The 17500-nt window shown below is 43.5% G+C and overlaps 1 protein-coding gene and 1 long non-coding RNA gene across 3 annotated transcripts in view; both read left to right on the top strand.

The window, feature by feature from the left end:
• The window catches only part of ankrd13b (ankyrin repeat domain 13B), a 69306-nt gene that overhangs the window by 31072 nt on the left and 20734 nt on the right, over positions 1-17500 (top strand). Inside the window, exons 4-7 of the mRNA XM_063205786.1 lie at positions 1270-1315; positions 1838-1981; positions 4274-4496; positions 17431-17497. Of these exons, the coding sequence (XP_063061856.1) occupies positions 1270-1315; positions 1838-1981; positions 4274-4496; positions 17431-17497 (480 nt within the window). The remainder of the gene's footprint in view (positions 1-1269; positions 1316-1837; positions 1982-4273; positions 4497-17430; positions 17498-17500) is intronic.
• LOC134454653 (uncharacterized) lies at positions 10877-14310 on the top strand. Of its 2 annotated transcripts, none has more exons than XR_010035880.1 (2): positions 10877-11099; positions 11832-14310. It is a non-coding gene; the product is annotated as an uncharacterized LOC134454653 (long non-coding RNA). The 2 variants fall into 2 exon arrangements; XR_010035879.1 differs by having other exon boundaries at positions 13457-14310.

Genomic DNA, 17500 nt, shown 5'->3' on the forward strand with positions numbered 1-17500 from the left:
ATCTCTCCAACACACACACACACACACACACACACACACACACACACACACACACACACACACACTGGTAAGTGTGTGTGACCGCGATTGTCATATGCAGTTGGAGTCACACTTAAGCGGTGCTGGAATTTTGGTGTTTTTCACATTCAGTCTTACAGTACTTCTATGAACAGTAGGAGTCGTACTAGCGCATCATTTAGCTACTGTACAACGCAGAATTTTGCCGAGGTTTTCACATTGGGTCTTACTCGTATCTGTATGTGTATCTGTTGTCCATTACCTGTGCTGTCTCGTCTCATCCTCTCCTCTCTTCTCCTCTCATCTCCTCCTCCTCTCCTCTTCCCCTTTTCCTCCTCTCTCGTTCCTCTTGTTCTATCAGCTGAAGCTTGAGGCTGCTTCCCTGCGGTTGTGTTTGATAGATGTGGAGCCCATCCCTCATTCTCACCCTGCTGGTGTCCTCAGCAGCACCCTCTTGCTTGCACTCTTTCTCTCTGTTTTCTCTCGTTTCCTCTCGCCCACCCTCACCTCTTCGTATTTCTCCATATTTGTCTCTCCTCCTCGGCTCTTACCTTTCCTCTGCCCTTTCTCTACATCTCTCCCTCTCTCTACAACTCTTTCTCTCTCTCTCTCTCTCTCTCTTTCTCTCTCTCTCTCTCTCTCTCTCTCTCTCTCTCTCTCTCTCTCTCTCTCTCTCTCTCTCTCTCTCAAATTCACGTTCAAATATGCGTTTGTTGGCATGCTTGTTCATATCATTGATGCTAAAGCTTGCAGATAATATCAAAATGGGTAACAGAACATTACGGTCAATTCGGCCTATCTCTCCCCCCCCCCCCCCCCCCCCCTCTCTCTCTCTCTCTCTCTCTCTCTCTCTCTCTCTGTCCAGGTTGTGGTTGTATTATTAATGTCCCCTCTGGCCTGTTGTCCATTTGTCATTGTCCAACGTTTGCTCTGCGACTCACATTCAAATGGCCTGGCTTCTACCCATAATTCCCTATTAACTCCCACTCTTTCTCTCTCTCTCCTCTCCTCTCATCTTCTTCTTCTTCTTCTTCTCTCTCTCTCTCCCCCCCTCTTTCTCATGTATCTACTGGTCACCTTTCATCCTCCTCGTCCTTCCTTCCTCCCTTCCTCTCTCTCTCTATCTCTACCTCCATCTCTACCTCCATCTCTCCACATCCTCTCCATCTCTCCATCCCGACCTACTCTATCTCTCATTCTTCTCCCTCTTTCCTCCCTTTGGATCTCTCTTTCTCTCTCTCTTTTTCACAGGCTGAGGATTTTTATGTGGAAATGAAATGGGAGTTTACGAGCTGGGGTACGTAAGAAGAAAATGAAAATGAAAACCCTCCTTTGCATTCAATTTCATGGACTCGTTTTAGTCTTTATGACGCCTGTTGAAATGATCTTTCTCTCTCTCAATGTATTTATCGATTTCTATACAATTTATATGTTTCTCTCTCTCTCTCTCTCTCTCTCTCTCTCTCTCTCTCTCTCTCTCTCTCTCTCTCTCTCTCTCTCTCTATTGTTCACTATCTCCCTCTCAGTCATTGTCTTTCTCTTTCTCTGTTCTTGTCTTTGCCCTACTCTGTATGCATGCAATGTCTCTCTCTCTCTCTCTCTCTCTCTCTCTCTTATATATATATATATATTAATTTATAATATATTTTTTCACTATCTCTCTCTGTCACTGCCTTTTCTCTTGCTCTGTTCTTGTCTTTGCCATACTCTGCCATACTACAGTGTATCTCTCTCTCTCTCTTTATTGTCTACCTCTCATTCACGGTCTTTCTCTCTCCTTGTCTTTGCCATGCTCTGTTCATTCCTCCCCTGTCCTCAGTTCCCCTGGTGTCGCGTATCTGTCCGAGTGACACGTACCGGGTGTGGAAGAGTGGCCAGTGTCTGCGCGTGGACACCACCCTCATGGGCTTCGAACAGATGACATGGCAGAGGGGCAACCGCAGCTTCATATTCCGCGGACAAGGTCAGCCCTCTCATTCATCCCTCCACCGATCACTCTTTCTCTCCCGTCTCTCTCTCTCCCTCTCTCCATCCCCTTCTCTTCTCTCACAAACTTCTTGGAAAATTCGATGTCTCAACCCTTGCTCTCTCTCGCTCTCACTCTCACTCTCTCTCTCTCACTTTCTCTATCTTTGCTTCATATTTATTTCAAAATTCTTTATTAAAGGATAGCCCCTTGAGATGAATATCTCGTTTTCGAGAAGATCTTCTAAAAAATACAACCCCCAGTGCATCTCTCTTTCTCTTTCTCTTTCTCTTTCTCTCTCTCTCTCTCTCTCTCTCTCTCTCTCTCTCTCTCTCTCTGTCTTTCTCTCTATCTCTCTCCCTCCCTCCTTTCCTCTCCATCTCGCAAGCTACCCTGAAGAATTGCTGCCCTGAAATGTCTCTTCTGTTCTTAATTTACTATTGATCGAATGGATAATAGAGTGTGTTTATAAAATGAGTAGAAAGAGGCTGAAATTGATTGAAGTAAATCTAAAAAGGTAGTGAAGCAAATGATGGGGGGGGGATGCACTCGGGCATTCAGGACAGAAAGGGTTAATAATGATTAATCAATATTCCAAATGCCAGTTGTATAATTACTCTATGAAGCCCTTTGAAGTATCACATGCACAGCGTAATGCCTCTATCAAAGTTATACATCAACACATCAATCAACACAGCTTATGAGACCTCGGCTTTAAGTGGACGACAGTTGCTGTGGTTGATGAATTTTGAGGTTCTTGCAATGCATTCATATGGCCATTAAAAGAGAACTCTGCTTTAAGCAGACGACAGGGTTGATACATTGGGCGGTTCTTGCAGTGCATTCATATTCAGAAAAACAACTGCAACAACAGATGCTGAGAGTATAAAGTCAACTGAAGTGCTTTATTTGGTGGAGCTTATAGCTCCTTTTGACGTCCTCGACTTAGATGAGAGATGAGAATCCTCACAGCTGGGCTTGTTCCTGGAGGCTCGAGCATTTGTCACCAAGAATTGTCTTCAGTCACCGCAGCCAGCCAGCATGTTAGAGACTCAGAGAGAGAGTTAGGGGGTCACTTCCAAAGCATCAACCTTGTGAGACGACGCCTGAAGAGCTCTTTTCCAAAACGCTATATATGCACTCATGTCAAAAATATTCAAGAATGTTTTCATTGTCTTAATCTGTTAACATTGTTGAAAGTCTTTTAATGTTTACATTTGTCATGGAAATATCAGATGCCATTAACCCCTTAATGCATGTCGTACCTCCAGTGGCACGCTGTAATAGTCATTGAAAAGTGAAGTACCATAGCACGGTACTACAATACTATGATATAGTATATAGAGCCCTTAGAAATGTACTACAACTTGGTCATTGCCATTCTGGTAACAGCAAATTCATAACAACATGTCTTAACAGGTTAAGTTTATAAAAATATTTATGCAAATTGTATCGAAATGGCCTTTATTGCGTTTTGGAAAAGAGCCGCTCACTTGACTTGCTGAGGGGCGGACAGCAGACGAGTCTGATAGTGCTGCACTTGACAGTGTCCGAGTACATTTAACACAAACTTGCTGTGATTGATGAGTGCCCTTGGGGTGTGTCCTTCCCCCTCCGCCCTCCCCTCTTCTCCTTCATCTCTGTCTTTCTTCCCACCTTCTCTGCCTCTCTCGTTCTCTCTCCACCCCTCTCTCTCTCTGTCATCTTCGATGTGGCTCCTATTATTTTGTCCTGCTGTGTTCCTTGCTTCTATCTCTCTCTCTCTCTCTCTCTCTCTCCACTCTTTCCTCTCTCTTCCCTATTTTCTCTTTCGCTCGTCCCACTTTCTTCTCTCCTTTATTTCACTCTGCGGTATTTCTCATTTTTATCTTTCTTTCTGACCACCTCTCTCTGTCTCTCTTCATCCTCTTTTCTCTTCTTCTTATGAAGCACTTCACTTACATGTAATCTTATGTAAGAATGACATTTTGTATGTCTTTTAGAGATTTTTGTAAATAAATGAGATTTCGAAAGTCAAAGTCTCTTTATCGATCTATGTTACATCTTTGTCCTCTGCTTCTCTCTTTCTCCCTTTTCTCTCCCTATCGTTTCTTCTTTCTTCTTTCATCTTTTCTTTCCTTTACTTCACTGGCCCCATCAATCATTCTCATTCTCTATTTCTCTCTCTCTCTCTCAATCTCTCTCCCCCTCAATCTCTTTTCCTCTCTATACATCTTCCCTCTCCCCCCCTCTCTTTCCCTCCCTCCTTCCCTCCTCCTCCTTCTCCTCCTCTTCTCCTCCTCTTCTCAGACTCCAGTGCGACGGTGATGGAGGTGGACCACGACCGTCAGCTGGTGTTCTGCGAGACGCTGTGCGTGTCGTCGCTGGCGTCCCCGTCGTCGCGGCGTGCCAACGGGGCGCTGGGGCTGCTGGGATTGGGCGCTCTGCAGCCCACCGAGGAGCAGGTGGCGGCGCGCCTCAATGCCCCCGTGGTCACCACGCAGCTGGACACGCGCAACATCTCTTTCGAGAGGTAGTCATCATGCACAACATAATGTGCTGTAATAGTTACTCAAAACACCATACTATCATAATACTACTATGCTGCTACTTTGACATTACACAGCACTTTTGATAATACATGCGCAATATCTCCTTCGAGAGGTAGTAGTAATGCACAACATAACCGCACGAATAGACCAGGCGCAATGCGATTCAAGCGACAGAGTGCAGCAGCAAGCGATACGAGCGATTGAAGAGACTAGAGTATGTCCGTACAGGCAGAAGGCAAAGCATTCAAGCATTCCCATTGGCTTTGGTCACTGACCTCTATACAGTCATTGGCTGTCGCGGCTTGTCGCCGAACCGCGTCATAGAAAGTTGAAAGGATTTCAACTTCAAACTGTCGCGCTCATCGCGCAAATCGCTCTAGTCTCCAGAATCGCTTTTGTCGCGCGACTCAATACAAAGTCAATTACTTCCGTCGCTCGCCTCGCTCATGTCGCGGTAGGTGTATTTCTGCGGTAATGCACCTCATTCCTGTGAAACGCTGTCATAGTTACTCAAAACACCATACTATCATAATACTACTATGCTGCTACTTTGACATTACACAGCACTTTTGATAATACACACGCACCATCTCCTTCGAGAGGTAGACATAATGCACAACATAGTGCACCTCACTCCTGTGGAACGCTGGAATAGTTACTCAAAACTAGAGATGCACAGGATCCAAGATCCGGTTCCGGATCCGGATCCGACAGGATAATAGGGTTTTTCACAGGATCCGGATCCAGCAGGATATTAAGCAGTGGATCCGGTATACGGCAGTTACCTAAAAATCAGGATCTGGTGCATCTCTAGCCTTTTCAGTCAGTCTTTCACAACCCCAATTGCTGCATGGAGTGAAAGAACTTTGGAAGCGGCCAGTGCAGGCAGTGTGACAGTAAGCCAATGAGTCTAAAAAATAGTTTGAGCCAACGTAATAAAAAGGGCCCACGTGTGCGAGTAGGCTATGTGTTTCAACCCTTTCGTAGGATCCGGTATCTGGTTCCGGATCCGGCAGGATCTTCAACAGTGGATCCGGTATCCGGCAGGATCCTAAAAATCAGGATCCGGTGCATCTCTACTCAAAACACCATACTATCATAATACTCTTATGCTGCTACTTTGACATTACACAGCACTTTTGATAATCCACACGCAACATCTCTTTCAAGAGGTGCGGGTATAAATGAAACATTGTAGCCCCATAACGCACATCGTTCCGCTGTAATAAATAGTCAAAACAGCATACTATCATAGTGCTACGCTACTATGACATTACACAGCACTTTTGATAATACACGCACGACTCAACAATAACAATGTGCATCTCCTTCGAGAGGTGGAGGGTGAAAATGGTCGTGTTCGTGATGGCACATGTCATGCAGCAGCAGGCTGTGCAGCGTGCATTCGCACGTTGCCATTACAGTGTATTCCGGTTAGAATTTTCTAATCAGAATGCATTGTAATTTCTCTAGCTAAATATTTTAGCCTTTAAAGTTTAGCTTGGACATCAACTATAACAGACTGTAACCCAGCTGGACAAGCACATTATCTCTTTCGAGAGGAGGATAGGACCAACTTCATAAAACCAAAGGAGGTATTTTACACAAATTTACTGTACAATATTACACTTAGCTGACAGTCCAGTGGTGTAGTCTACATAGAACGTGGGTATACAGAGTATACCCACTTCTAAATTTGAGGGATTTCAGTATACCCACTTAAAATTGATTGATCCATTACTTTGAATAGCACAAATATATACAGTATACCCACTCAAATATATAGTATACCCACTATAAAAAAGTAGACTACACCACTGTGACATTCCTATTCAAAGTGACTTGTAGTCGCATTAGACACGGTGCAGTCCCTAAATCTGGCTCAGCCCGCCTTTCCACACACCTCTCCCATCGCTCATCACCTTGCTGGAAACACACATCTCCTTAAATGAGATTTAACCCTTTCAGACACTGCGTTTGACATTTGCTGTTACTAGAAAAAGTCTTAGTGCATTAATAAAGCCCTGTGTTATGTCATAGTGTAGTACTTTGGTAGATAACTTTTCAATGACTATTACAGCGTGCATTAAGGGACTCCCTGAATTAATTAATTTCATCACTAATTAAATTAGCTTATTATATGGTTGTGACGTCATCTGTCGAATGCTCCATTCATTTCAACGGGGCTCCCCAACGTTCGGACGTCTGTTATTTTTCGATAACGGACGGGTTGGTCTATAACAGACCGCTGTCAATGGCAACAAGACTTTTCACTGCTAAAGCGACTTTTCAACAAGACTCTAATCAGCTGCTGTGATAGACAGCACCCGTTGTCCTGGCTACCGCTGTCAATGGCAACAAGACGTTCACTGCTAAAGCCACTAGCTTGTATACAAGTCAGTGGCTAAAGCGAATGTTTCATATCACTCCGCAGGGGGTCCGGTCTTTTGTCACTCTAATCAGCTGCTGTGATAGACAACACCTGTTGTCCTGGCTAGCCTACCTAGCTGTTGCCTAGCGGTGTTCCACAACGGCACTGGGGGTCTAAAGATTCTCTCTGTCGTGCTGCTATTCCACGGTAGCGACCTTCTCGACGAACGTTAACCCTTACTTCTGTAATGGGCTACAGCGTCCTGCATGGAGGATGTGTGTGTGCTGTTGTGTATGCAGTGGTTAAATTGGCTCTTGTAAGGAGAGGAAGCTCTCACCGTGGTCAATACCTCAGTCTATTGTCGAACTATATTGCTCTGAGAGGTGGGTCTCTCTGAGGTGTCTCCTTCGACAAGAGGGGGGTTGGTCAGTGGTCAGTGCTGCATTACAGCATTAAAAATGCAGTAGGCGCATATTTTAAAGCCTTTAAAGTTTAGCATGGGCCTTGGCTATAAAAGCCCCAGTAACACAGTATCTCCAGCAAGTCCTTCTGGCGGTGGTTGGTGACAGTGGGGTTTGACAGTGTCGCTCCACAACATAAAAAATACTAAAGTATAGTAACCACATATTTTTGCTTGTAAAGATTATCCTGGAAAATGTCTAGTCTGTACAGCACACCCTGTAACCCAAATGGACATATGCAACATCTCTTTCTAGAGCAGTGGTTCTCAACCTTTTTTGAATAAACACTCCCCGGGACTTTATCATAAACCTCCCAACGCCCCCCTGACCTTATCAGAAGCCTGCCAAAGCCCCCCTTAGTATTAAAAAACAAAATGGACTAATGCTGCCCAATGGCAACTAAGCACCACCCCCCTCTCAGCTGTATCCTTCTCAACGCCCCCCTAGGGCCCCCCAACGCCCCGTGGGGGGCTGTAGAACTCCCGTTGAGAAACACTATTCTAGAGGTAGGGTTGGTCACTGGCAGTGATGCATTACAAAGCCAGAGGCCAGTAACTGCACTGTCTTGTCAGACTGAGCAGAGGCCTATAGGCTGGCAATTGATTATCTCAGACCCAGTAACCCACCTGGAGATATGTCGCATCTCCTTGGAGAGGTCGTGGTCAGCACACAGAGGTCACGGTCTGTCTGTTTGTCTCATGTGGTTGTGGTTGTGGTGGTATGTTGTGGTTGAATGGGCTTTTGTGGGGAAAATAACCCACTTCTTTAGAATCTTTGCTCACAGTAGTCAATACCTCGCTCTGTTGTATTTCAGTAAATACTACAGCCGGCGAAGCGCAACTGCGGTTGTATTGCCACAGAGTATGTGTTATGAAGATATATAGTGAGTGACAAATAGTATATAGTGACAAAACATGAGTATAACACATTCCTAAAAAAAAAAACATTTCTTTTTGTGTCCCATTCCAACAGTGGAACACTGTAATAGTCACTGAAAAAAATGTAACACCACTATGACAATAGGCCTACACAGGACCTTCAATAATACATTATACTGTAACTCACCATTGTCATTCTAGTCACTGCTCATTTCTAACAGGGGTCATGCGTTAACCCCTTAATGTAAGCCGTACCTCCTGTGGCACGGTGCAATAGCCATTGAAAGTTAACTACTATAGTACTTAACACTACTATGACAGTGCACGGGGCCTTTAGTAATACATTAAGACTTGGTCATTGCCATTCTGGTAACAGCTCATTTATGACGCAGGGGTCATGCGTTAATGGGCTAAAGCGTAATGTATAATATTATAGATTACAGATACTACGGATCATATGCTGTAATAGTTTACAGCAGTGAAAGGGATATCTGTTGCAGTGAAAGGGATGACTCAAGATAATAGGAAAAAAGGAGGTGCACACACGGCTTGTGTGAAAAAGTGTATGAAAGCCGAAATTTAACAACAGAAGTCTGAGGTTTAACTGGAGAAACAGACGTTTCGGAGCTTGTCCATTCTCAATGTCTCCAGTAGGACCTGGGAGTGCACTCACCAAATAATACATGGGTGTTAAGTGCAGGCGCAGACGCCGACCTTTGTTGGTCTTTTGTCATTCATTGAAAGGGATGACAAATAAAAGGTGGCTTCCATGAGGCCTACAGAGCAAGTTCTTGGTTCTTTGAAGTTGGCCAGAGACACTCCTCCTCAGGGTATGAGGTTGCACCACTAGACTGGACTGTGTGCAGCCTTTTGTATTCATTTTTGTTGCCTCTCAGTAAAGATGGACCCAATCTTTTGCTGAAAAGCATGAACCACATCCTAACGACATTGCTATGACATTACTGCAGGACTTGATAACAATATAGTATAATATGGGATTCTGCATGGAGAAATCACTAGTGGTGCTTATTTGAAAATACCAGTAGAGTAGACTGCTATGCCGTCGGTAGAGGAGGAGTAGCCTCCTAGTGACGCAACACCTTCAGCATTGCTTCTCGTCAGGCCAGGAGCAATACAAATATCGTTTCTGAGCTCCAGAAAAAAAACGGGAACTCCTCCCACTTTGTCAGGAAGCAAACAAGCAGTAGCAAAACCAAGGGAGAGGGCTCGTTATGCTCTTGGTCAGACCAATTGCCAAAGAGTTTCGAAAGTCGATGGTATAATCAGGCTAGAGGAGGAGTGCCAGCTAAGTTTAGCTGGGCAGTGAAATGCACTCGTCTGAGGCGGTGCCAGTGCCAGTGCCAGTGCCAAGGCTCCATCAGAGATTCTTTAAGTATATAGAGATATGCCATTGTAATAGGTTGCTATGGGCACCTAACATGACCAGGTTCCGGTCTGCCTAAAGGGACGTGTCATAATACCAGAGAGGAAAGAAGAAGAGAGCGGAAACAGCTGCCTCTATGGCGTCACCGCGCCGCCATTTTGATTTTGTTAGATATGGACGTTCCATGTAAATAACACAATGTTCAGACTCATACATGAGTGAGGAATGAAACCGTGTGTTGTTTTCTCTGTCGACCACATTTTCATCAAATTCACTTATTTCGCATTGTATTCATTTGATACGGGATTAATAGTTGATTTCTACGTTTTATTAAAAAAAAAAACCCGTGATGACTGGAAACGGCAACTCTACAAAAAAGTTCCTTTTTGGGAACTTCTAGACGCAACGCTGACTCTTCCTGAAAAGGCAAGTGGCTTAATGTTTTTGTATTGCATAAATATGACAAGTAACTATCCACTTAGCAGTAAGTTCGTCATTATCTTTATATTCGTCATCAAATGGATTTAATATTATGGTTGTATTCATGGATCTTTCTGGACAGTGGGTGATGTGTGTCGGCCGTTAACGTTAGCATATCTCCATGGACAGCTAAGTGTCTATGATGTTAAATTATTAGGCCTATGTTGAGTATAACTATTTTATTCGTAAGTATAAAATGGAAGTTAACACATCTCCTCCCAGTCGTTGTTTGGAATTTTAGCCTTAGTCTCCCGGCCAGTTTCATAAATTTTCATCAGCCAGCGAACATTTTGTCCGATGGGCATGTGTAATTTCTAGAAGTGCTAGTTCTTCAGAAAAAGGATACGTGCCTAAGTACACTAAACCAACGTTAGTTCTGCTGCTGTGTTGTTCCGGTTTTTATTCCAAACTTCCATTTTCACTCCTAATGTTCACCCTGACGTGAACAGGAAATGTGCATGATATCATTTGACTGTTGTAGGCCCCTAGAGTACTTCTAGGTGTTTTCATGACCGATGTCAGTTAACTTTTTGGGAGCCAACGCATGTGAGGCGAAACGTGTTTTTTACCTGACTTGGGAGTCAAATGTTTTGAATGTCTACTATACATTGATTAAGGCATTTTCACGCACGAGCAGGAAACAATGATACATTACTAATACTTAATTCAAGTCAGTGGCAGGAAATGATAAACCATAACCAGCAACGCATTAATTACAGCAATGCATTACTTTTTCTGCAACTCAGAGAATACCTTAAGTTTGGCAGTTTTTAGCAACTCAGTCAACATTGCATGTAAGCTTAACACAATAATGCATATTTTTTTTTTTTTTGTGTCACTCCTCACCACATATGGCAGATTTAGTGTGAAGAGCCACCTGTACAAGATTCCTGGGACAGCAGAACATGCACCTCACGCACTACCCTGGCACCCTGGCTGAACAACCCGCAGCACATCATCTCCAGCTGAGAGGGGGACTCATACATTCATTTGAAATCAGCTCTACTGAGGTGAAATGATCAAGAGTCAAAAGCATGCTGAAGAGATAAACTTGATGATGGCTATGTTTATTTAATTAGCATTGTTTATATAGATTACACATTCCTTGTAAAAAAAAAAATAATTAAAAAATTAGTTGTCGGAGCAAGATAACATGCACTGCTCCACCTGGGTGTCTTCAGCAGTATGCACAGCCCGTCGTTCATTGCAACCTGAAGCTACTGTAGGCCAGGGGTCCCCAAACTTTTTTTTAAATCTGGGGGCCACATTATTGTTCCTGACTGTGATCAGGGGCTGGAATCAATACCAATCATGTAAAAAAGGTGTGTGTGTGTGTGTGTGGGTGGGGGGGGGGGGGGCCAAAATTCCGATGTCAATTTCATTAATTTTCTTGATTTCTTTGTTTTCATGGCTTTGGCGTTCTGATTGCCCACCTTCAGTTGAAATTTTATCCTCATCAATAAGTATGTATTAACAAGGAACTCTTTGCAGGACAGACAGCTGGCGGAACATATAACAGCATCCAAATTCACACTCTGATATACTGCAGATTTTAAGAGTGCCAGGACATGTTTCCCTTTAGAAATGTGGGGGTATTGGCATCTAAAAATGTGTTCAATTTGCTCTGTTGTACGCTGTAATACAACACTTGGTGGGAATAACCCATCCCTGAACTGCTTATATCTGAAAAAGGTGTATTTCTCCTTGAGTGTATCTCTGTCCTCCTCGTTTGCCTCCCACAGCGTAACACAACTCTTGCAATCAAATTTGGCAGAGGCTCTGAAGGCCACATAGCCAGCAAGGTACACTGACACATTGCCCTCAATGACGTCCAGCCCCTTCATGAACTCTGTGTTGTCCAGTCCAGGGAATGTGGGTTCCTCATCAGTAGACTGTACGTGAGGCATGGTCAGTGCGGTGCATGGATGGGGAGTTGCCATCTGCGATGACTCAGTGCAGCTCTACAAAATCATTGCAAATGATTACAGACTTACAGTATACTAATCATGTGTGACACTTTTGTTTTTGAAAGGGTGTTTCGTGTACCTCGTGAGGCATGGTCAGTGCGGTGCATGGATGGGGAGTTGCCATCTGCGATGACTCAGTGCAGCTCTACAAAATCATTGCAAATGATTACAGACTTACAGTATACTAATCATGTGTGACACTTTTGTTTTTGAAAGGGTGTTTCGTGTACCTCGTGAGGCATGGTCAGTGCGGTGCATGGATGGGGAGTTGCCATCTGCGATGACTCAGTGCAGCTCTACAAAATCATTGCAAAAGATTACAGACTTACAGTATACTAATCATGTGTGACACTTTTGTTTTTGAAAGGGTGTTTCGTCTACCTCAAACAAATGGGACAATTGCAGCAATAGGTGTATTTCCTCCGGTTCGCAATTTGTATTTCTCCCAAATGTCATTAGATAGTCTAGCACGGCCTGCCTGTAGTCTAATCGGAATTGCTGAGGGTCTGGATTGTCCCTGTGCCCGCCCTTCGCTCTGATCACCCCAAAGAAGTGTTCCAGGCAGTCCTGGTTGAGGTGCCTCGTAAATAGAAACTGAAATCCTTTCTCTGTGAATGCAAATGACAAACAGTACATTGGCCAACAGCAGAAAACATGCAGTGGTGGACAAAGCTCATTAGCATTAGCAAAGCTCAATTTGAATAATTATGCCTTATTGCTGCTACCTTTCAATTCAGCCCAGATTTCCTTGATTGCTCTTAGGTTATGCCTCCAACCATTTAGGCAATTCAAGCTGTTGCCACTGGCACATCTGACAGATGCCAGCCAGTTAATACTCTCATTGATAAAATCAATATGTGTCTCTCTGAAGGCATCCTTTTGTGGTGTGCTGCTGGACAATGTGCTACTGTTAAAGCAGTCAAACATCTGGTTAAAGTGGGCTACAAAATCTGCCGTCGTTTTTGCCCCCTCTCTTAGCTTCCCCATGTCTGCCATGGTGAGCAGTGCAGCCGCAACAGAATGACTAAGAACCTGTAATAAAAAAATAAAAAAAATCCCATTTTCAGGACCATAGATAAAGATTGTAAATTGAATGTTATACGCCTGCATGACAGTTTTCACTTGTGGCTTACCTGAGTGGCGAGAGGCACACTCATTGTTGAAAAGGCAGTGAGGGACAGATGCCGTTGGGTTAACTTGGGTGCCATTCGGTGTTGTCTTTGTGAATCAATTTTAAACATTTCAGTGATGTCTCCCCATTCTGCCAATTTGTCCCCTATGTAAAATCCATATTTTCGCAAATTGTTTCTGATGTTTTTCATTAAATGGGGGGGGTCGAATAAAAAATGAATCTTCTGGCTTTTGACAAAGAAGTACGGTTTTTCTTCTGTTATACCCAGGTTTCTACAGGCTGCCAGGTTGTTGCTGCCTTGGTCCATTACCAGCACCATGGGAGTGAAGCCAGTGTCAAGCACCTTTTCCACCGCCTCCATGATTTTGGTTTTTAAGACCCCATGCTTCATGGTCCCAGATGACAAGAAGTACCCTATGGGTTGTTTCCATTTCCCAGTTAGACTACGGATCATGAAAACCCCTGCATGGTTGGCTGGTCTTCCCCCTTCGTCATACCCTTCTACTTCATCTTTCGAGATGTTATAATTTAGGCTACATTTCAATGTAATTTCATCAAATGTGATGGCAACGTGCCTATCTCGCTCTTCCATATGCTGCACTTGATGTTTAAGTGCATACAGCACAGGTTCATGCCATCCCGGCCCGATGTCTACTCTCTGCAAGATATTTGAAAGGGTCCTGGCTGTAGGGAGCTTGAAAATTCTCCTCATGGTTCGGTAGGCTTTTGGCCCTGTACCCTTAACCTGTAACGCCCAACTTTTCATGAAGTTGCTCCACCGAATGGCCCTTGGTTTTTTTTTTTGGCATTATCAATTTGCTCGTTGACAAATTGTGCGGCTTGTTTTGGCAATACTTTGGAAATTTCCCTCTTTAATGTTTGTTTGCTGATAGATGGTGTCTTTTTCTTTAGCCTTGACAGCTTTGATTTGTAGCAGCCAATTTTTCTTTTCAGTTTTTCCACTGTGTTGTCATTGCTGACACTGGCCAGTACATCAGTGCCTAAAAAGAAATGTGACAACTGTAACAACAGACTTATGCACAGACTACTACCTATGCAGTGTTCAACACTCAGAATGTATCTGTTACCACCATTTGCCATTAAATCACTTACTATCCAGGATCTCTGAGTCTGTTGTCTCAATTTCAAGTGCGACCCGTTTTCGGGGTGGTGGACGAACTGTGTCTTGAGATTTAGGGGGGTTGGGACAGTCTACTAGCCAGGGTACGGCCATTGGCAGTAGGCCAGATTTCCTGCAGAATGCAAAGTATTGTAATGTTTATATTTCTACAAACACACTGTAAGCCCAGTTATGAATTGTCTGAGTAAAAAATGTTGAAGGTGTAATCAAAACTTTAGTGTTGCACAAATGAACATATATTGACTTTTTTGTACAATGAACAAAGGCTTTGCCACTCAGATGAACAGACTGCGATGAAGACTGGGAAAGACTCAAATTTATTTTGTCTTTACTGAATTGGGGGGGGGGGGAAAATCGAAGGAGGTAATAAAGATGCTAAAGCACAAGTGAAATCCAGGAGGATTTACAATATTATGTGAACTCCAGGCAAATGTGAGGACAAACACAAGGACAAGGGCACCAAAGCACTTTGAGTCAACTAGATATAGTATGTATAAATACATTTGAGATATGATTTGGTTTGAAGACACATGTAGGATGGTAATGGCAATCAACAGAAAACATGACACCAGGATAAGGTGACTCCGCAAATACGAAGACATCCCATGGAAAAAGTCTAGAACTTTTCAAACATATATGGGTTGAAATTAAAAAATAAAAGAGGTCATCAAACAATGACAATAGTTCAATGCACAGTCAACATCAATGAAAGGCAAGGGGTCTGACAATGTAAATAAGCTTACAGTTCTGGAAGGATCTCAACTGTTGCAACAGAATGAGTCCATGAAAGTCCAAAAGATGGAGGCATACACAGTGATATAAAATACAGAGTGCAGCAATATACAAATTGTTGAGTGCATGGCAAAGTTCTTAAAGGTTGAGGGGGATGGCCTCTTGTTAGTGGACTGGAATGGCCTTTGGTGAACAGGGGGCATGGCTAGACAGTGAATGACTGCAGCATCCTGGAATATGAAATGGCAATGTCTCTACCTGTCCAATGGGTTCACAAATTGTGAAATGGCGAAATGGTCACTGCATACTTTCCTATGCTTCATTTCATCGGTCTGTAAACCACATAGGTCCTCCCGCCTGATGTTATTAATCCATTCTGCACACCTGCAGAAAATAACAGTAGTGTGTTTTAATATCACAGATATCCTTGGTTAACATTTGCGCTGGTTCATGTTTTCTATTTTGCCACTAGGGGGAGATACAACACAAATTATAGGGGTCTGGCTTTTTTGTTGAAATTGAGTTTCCGTCAGAGGAAAGTCTATGTGAGTTTCTCCACTTCAATAGGACAAGGACTGGATACTTTGCCGTGGATATGTTTAGTCTGGCGATTTTAAAGTTAATTGAGTTAAATTTTGAAAGGAAAATGTTAGATGCATATGTGGGCATCATCATAACACGAATAAACAAAGCCCACTGCACAGTTGTCAGATCATTTCAGCGCCTCGATTCATCATGCAGTGGGTTGTTGCGCTAGCAGGCTATCCAACTTTGTTTTACGGCGACATAACGGTGGCATCATCTGCCTACCCAACACATCCTTTTAAGGTAAGACAATTAGTTAATATAGCACTTGATGTGGCACGTCGTTGGCGTATTATATACGAGCAAAATAATAGTTTCTAGGTGACGTATGCTATGCTAAAACTGTGGTGGGAGGTGCTGGACATTGAAAACAGCCTTCCTTGCAGATCATCGACAGTATGCATTTCTAAATCAGAAGTGAAAAAAGGTACTCGGTAGGCCTAGAAAATTAAATGTTGTGCTCGCATTAGAAGTTAAGCACACAAAGTTATGTCTTTTGACACACAATGTTCTCATCATGTTGCTCAAATATCATTGTGCCCATCTGACATCTGCACATCAGGCTTAGGCTATCAAAACGAAACTATACCTTTTTTTTTCTTTGGGAAATGAATGAAATGCCACCTCCTTGTTCCTTCCTGTGGACTTGTAACACCCTACAGCAGCACATTGTGTGCCTATATATTTTGGTGTATTTGGGGCATTTGGGTCCTTTGCGTAATTGTGATCGGTGTTAGCCATGTTTTTGACTGATGCTGAATGAATGAACCGTTGGCGACGCGTCCTTGACTACCAAAATCAAAATGGCGGACGGCGTCGGTGAGGTAACAATACAGGCCAATAGAACTTTCCCCTCTCTTCTTCTTTCCTCTCTGATAATACTCCTAGCATTAAATAGAACAGTCCTTAGGTCCCCCTCCCCCTTGCAATAATTACAACCCAGAAACAATGGGCCAATGGAACCTCTCTCTCTCTACTCTCTCTGGCTCCCTTGCTAAATGATGTTATTATTTGTGTCCGGCCGGCGTCCTCTCTGTGCCAATGGTGAGTGCCAGTAATGGGCACCTCTGGACCTCTTGCGGTAACTGCCACCGGGAATGCCAAACGCCAGCCTCCAACTTACACTGCTGCGCCAGCTCATTGCTGTGTGTGTGTGTGTGTGTGTGTGTGTGTGTGTGTGTGTGTGTGTGTGTGTGTATGTGTTTGTGCGAGCGCGCATGTGTTTGTGTCTCTTCTCTTTTCTTCTCTTCTCTTCTCTTCTCTTCTCTTCTCTTCTCTTCTCTTCTCTTCTCTTCTCCTCTCTTCTTCTCTTCTCTTTTTTTCTCTTCTCTTATTCTTCTCTTCTCTTCTCTCCTCTTCTTCTCTCCTCTTCTTCTCTTCTCTTCTCCTCTCTTCTCTTCTCTTCTTGTCTCGTCTCTTCTCCTCTCTTCTTCTTCTTCTCTTCTCTTCTCTTCTCCTCTCTTCTTCTTCTTCCTCTTCTTCTCTTCTCTTCTCTTATCTTCTATGCTCTTCTCTTCTATCCTCTTCTATTATCTTCTTCTCCTCTCCTCTCTTCTTCTCTTCTCTTCTCTTCTCTCCTCTCCTCTCCTCTTCTTCTCTTTTCTTCTCTTCTCTTATTCTTCTCTTCTCTTCTCTCCTCTTCTTCTCTTCTCTTCTCTTCTCTTCTCTTCTCTTCTCTTCTCTTCTCTTCTCTTCTCTTCTCTTCTCTTCTCTTCTCTTCTCTTCTTCTTCTCTTCTCCTTTCCTCTCTTCTCCTCTCTTCTTCTCTTTTCTTCTCTCTCTCAGGAATAAGACGGGCATTCTAGGCTGGCAGCGCGAGAAGACAGAGACGGTCAACGGGTATGAGGCAAAGGTA

This window comes from Engraulis encrasicolus, chromosome 8 (assembly GCF_034702125.1).
Source record: "Engraulis encrasicolus isolate BLACKSEA-1 chromosome 8, IST_EnEncr_1.0, whole genome shotgun sequence".
Lineage (NCBI taxonomy): Eukaryota > Metazoa > Chordata > Actinopteri > Clupeiformes > Engraulidae > Engraulis > Engraulis encrasicolus.